This window comes from Cariama cristata, unplaced genomic scaffold (genome assembly GCF_000690535.1).
Source record: "Cariama cristata isolate BGI_N322 unplaced genomic scaffold, ASM69053v1 scaffold17359, whole genome shotgun sequence".
Lineage (NCBI taxonomy): Eukaryota > Metazoa > Chordata > Aves > Cariamiformes > Cariamidae > Cariama > Cariama cristata.
In genome coordinates this window covers 2650-10727 of record NW_009634212.1, presented here as the reverse complement: position 1 = coordinate 10727, position 8078 = coordinate 2650, and the positions used below count along the sequence as shown (strand labels likewise).

Sequence of the window (8078 nt, the reverse complement as noted above, 5' to 3'; positions counted from 1 at the left end):
AAAAAAAAAGGAAAAAGGGGAAACGTGGAAAAAAAAAAAAAAAACCCCCCCCCCCCCCCCCCCCCAAAAAAAAAAAAACTGTAATGGGCTTTCTATTTAAGTTTCTAGATATATCAGAAACACTAGAGGGCAAAATAAAAGAACAGCTCTGTTATGATTTTCTAACATTTGCAACCAGTCAGACTTCTGTGCTAATTATGTAAAAAGCTGTTAAAAACTTATCTTGACACAGTATGCTTTTTCCGTATTTAAACATACTTTGATTGAACCTCCATGAAAATGGTGCTGAATTCAGATGCACACAATTGTTCTACGTATTCCAAACCCTTTGTTTCATTGAAGTATTTTCTTTGGACTGTTGTAAAAGTCACATTCTGTGAAGATGGAAGGGGAAAGCAAATAGTTTAAAAAGTTACACAGAATTTTTCCTCAGATTTCTTTATTTTTCTAGTGACATATGTTTCCAAGAAAATCTATCAACTGATTCATCAATCTGTCTTTGTAAAACTATTCAGTCTAGCTTATTAGCACAAAGAAGCCACACTACTGTCACTCATCTTTCCTCCTCTCTAGTAGTGAATACATACAAAAAGGCTCATACTACTGTTTTGGGCAAATTAATATAGGCTTTTTCTTGGATATTGTTTTTCCTCTCAAGAACTAGCTACTCCAAATTTTTTATTTAACCTGGATTTGGTTAAAATCAATGACTTCTTGGAAAGAGTTATTTTCACACTAGCATCAACGCTCACATCCAAACTGTAGTTTTCCCCTGTGAAGGGGTAAGCCCTGGGGATCATTATCAAGCCTTCAATGGTAAACAGGGAATAAAGATATGTAGGTCAATGTAACTGAATGTGTGCGATGAGCAACTGATTTATGCAAGAAAAAGAGGAGAGAGGTCAGGAAGTAGAAGAGGACTCGTGAAGAAGCCATCAGCAGCGTAGACATGGAAGCAATTCAAATACATAAAATTTCTGAGGCTTTAATACTCATAAATTACATATACTAGCTCATCTCATCCTTTTTTACCCTGCCAGTGCTATTTTTCCCATTACGCAATACATTAGCCCCACCTATTTATCACATTCAGAGAACAAAGAAGGGGCAAAGGAAAACGATTGATTTTTTCATCTCTGAATCTTCCCTAGGTTCAGTGTTGCTCCAATTACTTCAGTGTCACAAATTCAAAACTTCCAGCTTCCATCAGTAATATACTTATCTCTGTAATTGTCAGGATTAGAACTTAGCAGCGCTGGAGCTGCATTTAGAATATTCTTTACCATGGTAAAATTAGGCCCAAAAATCATAGAAAACACAAAATCTGACTGCATTTAAGGTTTTAGAAGTTGTGGAAAACTCTCACATCAACAATCATTTAAAAGTGATCAACACGAGTTTTAAAATATGGAATGAAATTTAAGAGCTTACCCTGAAATGTTCTGTTATCAGACTGAACAATTTTGTTGTGTTCCCTGCATCACAAGCAGTGTTTGACATTATTATTTCTAGTGGTGTTAAAATCTTGAGTTTAGTAATAACCTTAACAAAAAAATTTGAAATAATTCAATAAAAATCCATATATAATCTAAAATATTTTTATATGAACCAGCAATAAAAACCTACAGAATCCTTGTATTTTAAAATCACAGTTCCAGTCTTGTAAATAAAGACCAAATTTTCTGCTAACTTCTACACTGAGACAAATTTATCTGTATCTATTGATACCGATATACAAATACACATGAAACTAAATTTAAAAAAAAAAAAGGTATCTATCCCCTGTTATATAAACACAGAAACATGCTTGTCATCGAAGCAAGAGATAATGTCTATGATGGGAGAAGGAATTATTTTCAACACATGGCAGCTTTCTGGGCCTGCAGCTGAAAACTTAATGGTGCTCTGGAAGATGAAGAAATGCAACAGGTCTGAATATTAATAATCTTTTGATTGAGACTTGTTTTAGACTTTGTTTTAGACTTGTTTTAACCTCCCGTTATAACATTTATCTCAGTCTTACCTTTTTCAATATGGTTCAAAACATGCATATTTAAACCACAGAAGGCACAGAAGTACCACAGAAGTTATTTCTGTAGCTGCCAGGTTCAATATGTACTTATCTGTGTTAAGACCACGATAAGCTTTAAAAGCACTAATGATCAAAAAAATGACATTATACAACACATTTTAGTAAATAGATTTGACAGCTGTTTATATTCTAAGTCATATCTACTTATCCTCCTAATTAAATTTAGATTTTATTTCTTTGAATATTGTAGAGATGCTACAAGCCACATGATTTTCTAGCATGCCGAACTACAACAAATCCATTAAATAAGATGTTTTATTAATGCTGGTGTTGCATAAACCAGAGACATTACTCTCCAAATTCACGTAGAGTATCCAGTGCTGCTAGGCAGAACACTTGGCTGTAAATTAAGTGAATTTCATTTCAAGCTAACTGAGAAGGAATATTTATGCAATCATACAAAGCCAGCCCCACAGCTACCCCCACCAGTCATGTTGCCTGATGAAAAACATCCGCAAGTTCTACTACCATGTATTGCCCACTGCTTTTCAAAACAAGGCATCTCACTCCCACGTAGTTCAAACACACTATTTTTTGCAGAAAAGTTATTTTTCTTTTGCAAAACATTCTTTCCTCTTTTATCTAAAAATCTAGGCACAATAAAGAAAATAGCAGTCCTTTCAACACTGCACATCTTCTAGAACTTGTTACTTTCATTTTTGAGAAATTTCTTCTACAAACTAAAAATTTTATTGCCCATTAGTCATAAGCTTTTTTAAGAAAGACAGTCACAATAATTAGCCTGAAAGGGATACAGTAATTAAGTATGCAACAATACCTTGGCATAAGTTGTATTGTCCGCAAATTGTGATAATATCACCTCAGGATTTTTTAAGTCAATACTGGCCATTCCTACTTCACCTCTGGCAAGGCCTCTTCCTTCTACTACAGCTACAATAACCGACGCAACAGTATGAGCAGAGACTGCAGATGAGGATGTAACTGTAAAACAGTTGCATATGTTCAGTTATGAGCCACTACTTAACATTTACAGAATAATACTTTGACATTCCAAGTGAAATATGTGTCTATATTCCCATGTCTGTGGAAAGACCTTTCAATTTACCAAACTTAGTTAAAAATTAAAAATCCTGGTTGCTGAACTCCTTACTTGCCACACCATACAGACAAGGCACACTTTACGAAGTACGAACATCATACTCTCACATTAAAAGACTGATTGAATGCAATACGATTGTCAGAACTAATCACATTTCTGTAGCAAGTGAAAATGCAGTTTCTGAGTCATGATCTCTGTACTAAACAAAAAAGATCTTTAGTACCTGCCAAAAGGCATGGCTATTATTAAACACTTGCCACTTTGAATTCAAAACAATGCATAGCTATTACCACTAGTTAAAATCAGGTGTATTGTTCAACAAGGGCAAGTGTAGGGTCCTGCACCCAGGGAGGAATAACACCACGTGCCAGTTCAGGCTGGGGGTTGACCTGCTGAAAAGCAGATCGGTGGAGAAGGACCTGGGAGCCCTGAGGGACAACAAGTTGACCATGAGCCAGCAATGTGCCCTTGTAGCCAAGAAGGCCAATGGTATCTCGGGGTGCATGAGGAAGAGTGTGGCCAGCAGGTCGAGTGAGGGTCTCCTCCCCCTCTACTCTGCCCTGGGGAGGCCACATCTGGAGTACTGGGTCCAGTTCTGGGCTCCCCAGTTCAAAAAAGACAAAGAACTACTGGAGAGAGTCCAGCAGAGGGCAACAAACGCGATGAGGGCACTGGAGCATCTCCCTGATTTGGAAAGGCTGAGGGAACTGGGTCTGTTCAGCAGCCTGGAGAAGAGAAGACTGAGAGGGGACCTCATCGATGCTTATAAATACCTTAAGGGCGAGTGTCAAGAGGATGGGGCCAGACTCTTTTCAGTGGTGCCCAGTGAGAGGTTAAGGGGCAATGGGCACAAACTGAAACTCAGGAAGTTCCACCAGAACATGAGGAAGAACTTCTGTACTGTGAGGGTGGCAGAGCACTGGCACAGACTGCCCAGAGAGGCTGTGGAGGCTCCCTCTCCGGAGATATTCAAAACCCGCCTGATGCGATCCTTTGCAACTCGCTGTAGGTGACCCTGCTTTGGCAAGGGGGTTGGACTGGGTGGTCTCCACAGGTCCCTGCCAACCCTGATGATTCTGTATTAATTGCAGAGAGATACTGTAAGTTAACATTCCACTAAAAGCACAACTCTGATCGAGGCGGCTTAGATCTTGTCAAGTTAGGGGAAACAAATGTCTTATATATATTTAATCTGATTTTATGCTAAACTTATTAAACTATTCTAAAATATATATATCTTGAGATCCAATAATTTAATTTTCATTTTGGTGAGGTTTTTAAAAAATATTTTTTGTATCTTAAAACTGGTTTGGCTTAAATTTTCCCAAATATCATCACACACTCAACTAATCTCATCTCCTTCCTCAAATATCCAGCCACCTCTCCGAGACACCCCTTACAAAGATCAAGTGTGAAAATTAAGACTACAGCTCCTTAACACCTGTCTTCCTTTCTGAAGACCCCAAACCTCATTTTCCTATCTAGTCTCTTTCTTTTCCATGCACATAAAACCACCAACCCAGCTGCAATTTGCCCAACATAACATAGCAAATCTACTTTGGGATTATACCGTAGACCTACAATAAACCTGATGTTTATACCTAAACTGAACTCTATAGACCTATGATTCCTAATCTCATGTCATTCAGATCCAAATGGCTAATTTAAAAAATGGGGCTATTTTGTATTCAACTATAGTTTATTGCAGTACAGTGGACTGAAGACAAATTTCAATGCATTCCCTCATCTCACTCCTCCCACACCACTTCATACAGTACTGAACTTTAAATAGCACAGAGTTAAAAACCTACAAGTCTTCTAGCACTACTGTTTCGGTGCCTAAAACCCAAGTTGTGAGCCAATTAACAAGCACAGTCTCAGAGATGAGGTATCATCTGCAATCAGAACCGGGGGGATATAAAGTTGGACAAAATGAGCTGACCCTTCCACTTGTCCCCAGTTTCCCTCTGAGTGCCTGCCATCACAGATCTGTGCAACAATGTGTCTTAAGCAATAGTAACAAGAGCTCCCACACGCCAAATTATGCTCCACTAAGAAGCACTGCTTTTAAATGTTAAGTTACAGTACTTCCTAAATATGACATTTAACTAATGGGATGATGCCATTTTAATTTGGTGTACTGAACTTCTTTTAAGCTATGAAAGGCCAAAAATGTATAATACAGTGCTTCTTTAGTATCTCAGCTAATTTTTGTTTCATGTTTGTAAAATGATGTTACATTCTTCCAAATTCTGTTGGAGAAGCTACTAATGATGCTTTGTTCGGAAATCTGTGACCAAAGATTGTGAGACTGTGCTATTCCAACAGGCAAATGTGTAACTTGCTGAGCAATACTCAAGTAATTCCCACGCTATGAAAAGTGGCTGCTACATACCCTTCGGTATAGCTTCTCAGACAAACTAGAAAAACCCTTCATGACCTCAGTCGTCTTCAACTTTCAGCTCAAAGCCAAACTAAACCTTACAACAGCTGAATTGAACAGATTCTTCACTTAAATCTTCTTGAATTCACTTAAATGTTCACAAGAGATGCCATTATTAAATAACCATAAAGTCTAAAGCATTCAAAATAAGAAATATACTTGCATATACAAGGCATGCCCCGTTTACACTTTCAAAACCATCTAAACGGTATTGGATTTTGCTAGCATAGACATATTTACTGACCTGAAACACCAATAAACTCTACCTACTTTGTAGTGACTTATTTACATTCTTTTCCACCAAACAGCAATGGAATAAAAGTATTCTCAAAACAGAACAATCCTGTTGAGCAGGCTTAGTACACCAAAACTACCATTTTCTTCTGAATAAACTCACCATGTACCCCAACAATCAAAATCTATCCTACCAGGAATCTGGAAGGGCAAGATCAGATTTAGAGTTTATCTAAGAACTTAAAATAACAAGGCTGTTTGAACCGCAACTGGCTACCACCTAAGCGAAATCTTTGATGCTGCACACAACTGAGTCTGAATCTTTATTTATTCTGTCTATGTTCTGTAGGCCACAAGATGTCAGCTACAGCATTCACATAAAGTTTCACCTGAGGCCTGCTGAAAATGTAATTGTTATTCTGAATCTTCTACTCAGAACCACCCCTGGCCCATCAGCACCAGCTGATCACAATAGTAACTCTTCTTTCAAAAGCAACTAAAAGATGAAGATAGTAATGAGTATTTTAGATTAGGTATGGTAACTACACAAATTTTATTTGGGAGATGGTTAGTTTTTCAGTTTGTCACACTGAAAAAAAAAATACAGCAACAGTTCTTCAGAATGGGTTATTCTGGATATGTAGTCTTCAATACAGATCAATGAAAGAGCGATCAAGGAATGTCACATACAATGCAGCAAGGATAAACAAATATATAGATATGCACACAAAGCACAGAATCATTCAGGTTGGAAATGACCTTCAAGATCATCGAGTCCAACTGTTCACTCAGTACTGCCAAGCCCACCACTAAACCATGTCCCTAAGCACCACGCCTATACGTCTTTTAAATACCTCCAGGGATGGGGACTCCACCACTTCCCTGGGCGGCCTCTTCCAGTGCTTGACAACTCGACAGCCTGACAATTTCTTCGCTGAAGAAATTTCTCCTAATACTCAATCTAAACCTCCCCTGGTGCAACTTAAGGCCATTTCCTCTTGTCTTATCGCCCCTTACTTGGGAGAAGAGACTGACCCCCACCTCACTACAACCTTCTTTCAGGTCATTGTAGAGAGTGATAAGGTCTCCCCTCAGCCTCTTTTTCTCCAGGCTAAACCACACACACATAAAATCAAAGGAAACTGAAGATCTGGGTTTGTTTCATTGTTAAGCTGCATAAAGTCTAGAGAAATCTGCTCTGTGGGTTTCAAGATCATAGTTACTCTGATTCCCCAATTCCTGGAGTAGCCACAAAGAAAACTGTGGATCACAACAGCTGTAGGAAATTACAAACTTCATGTTACTTACATTTTGCAAAACAGTAATTCAGTTCAGCAGCAAGTAGCCAATTTGTATTCTTACCAGGAATAGATAATTTTTTTTAAAACAATTTTTAAAATAATTTAATTGCTTCAGAGAATTACCATTAAACAACTTCAAGAACACTAAAGATTGAACTGATAGTGATTAGTCAGACTGTGAAAGAACCAACTTTGAATCCCATTACTTCTCCACTACCAGAGCACACAGAGACACGTAAGATGGCACAAGGCATCGCTATGCTCTAACACAACTTTGTTCATAAGGAGCCCTGCAAAATGTACACCCAGTGAGCTACTGTGTAAGGTGGTTCTACACCTATGCCAAAATAAAATACAAGAAACTTGAGAATGAGATCATGATATGTGACGTACGATGCATTACAAGCCTTAAAAGAAACCCCGATTACAAAAGTGCATAAATTTGGGCTCTTCAGTTCAGTCACCACACAAACCAACATGTCCACAAAAATAGTTCAGTTCTGGACAATCTGAAAAAAGTCTGAATTCTCACTATATTGATAATTCATACATGAATGCAAAGTAAGTGACAAGAGGTTGCAATGTCAAAACATCTACACAGTATCTAAAGCAGTATTTTCCCCTATGGGTGCATCTTTCATTGGCAGGCATCCTCTGTAGTACAGAACACATTATGTTTTGTGTTCTGAATATATTTCAGTATCTTACTGTATTACATTGAAAACTAAAGTGTGTTTAATAAGGTTAGAAATGTAAGTAGGGCTATTTCCTTTAAGAGCTGTTAATCTTACCTGAATATCCCATAAGAGGGGTATGGCTTCTGCAAACAGATCTAGTAGAGAGGGGTGTTTTTCCTATACATGTGCTATTCAGGCCTCGCACAGAAGAAGAACTTGTGAGATTCAATGCGCTAACATTTTCTACACAAGAACTCTTGTCCCCAAAATA

The 8078-nt window shown here is 37.9% G+C and overlaps 1 protein-coding gene across 1 annotated transcript in view; it reads right to left on the bottom strand.

Moving 5' to 3' along the window:
- MSH4 (mutS homolog 4) overlaps nt 1-8078 on the bottom strand; it is a gene marked incomplete at its 3' end in the record, with an annotated part of 33323 nt that overhangs the window by 22639 nt on the left and 2606 nt on the right. Inside the window, exons 2-5 of the mRNA XM_009707076.1 lie at nt 7922-8075; nt 2871-3034; nt 1432-1542; nt 259-374 (exon numbers count right to left, since the gene is read on the bottom strand). Coding sequence (XP_009705378.1) covers nt 259-374; nt 1432-1542; nt 2871-3034; nt 7922-8075 — 545 coding nt within the window. The remainder of the gene's footprint in view (nt 1-258; nt 375-1431; nt 1543-2870; nt 3035-7921; nt 8076-8078) is intronic.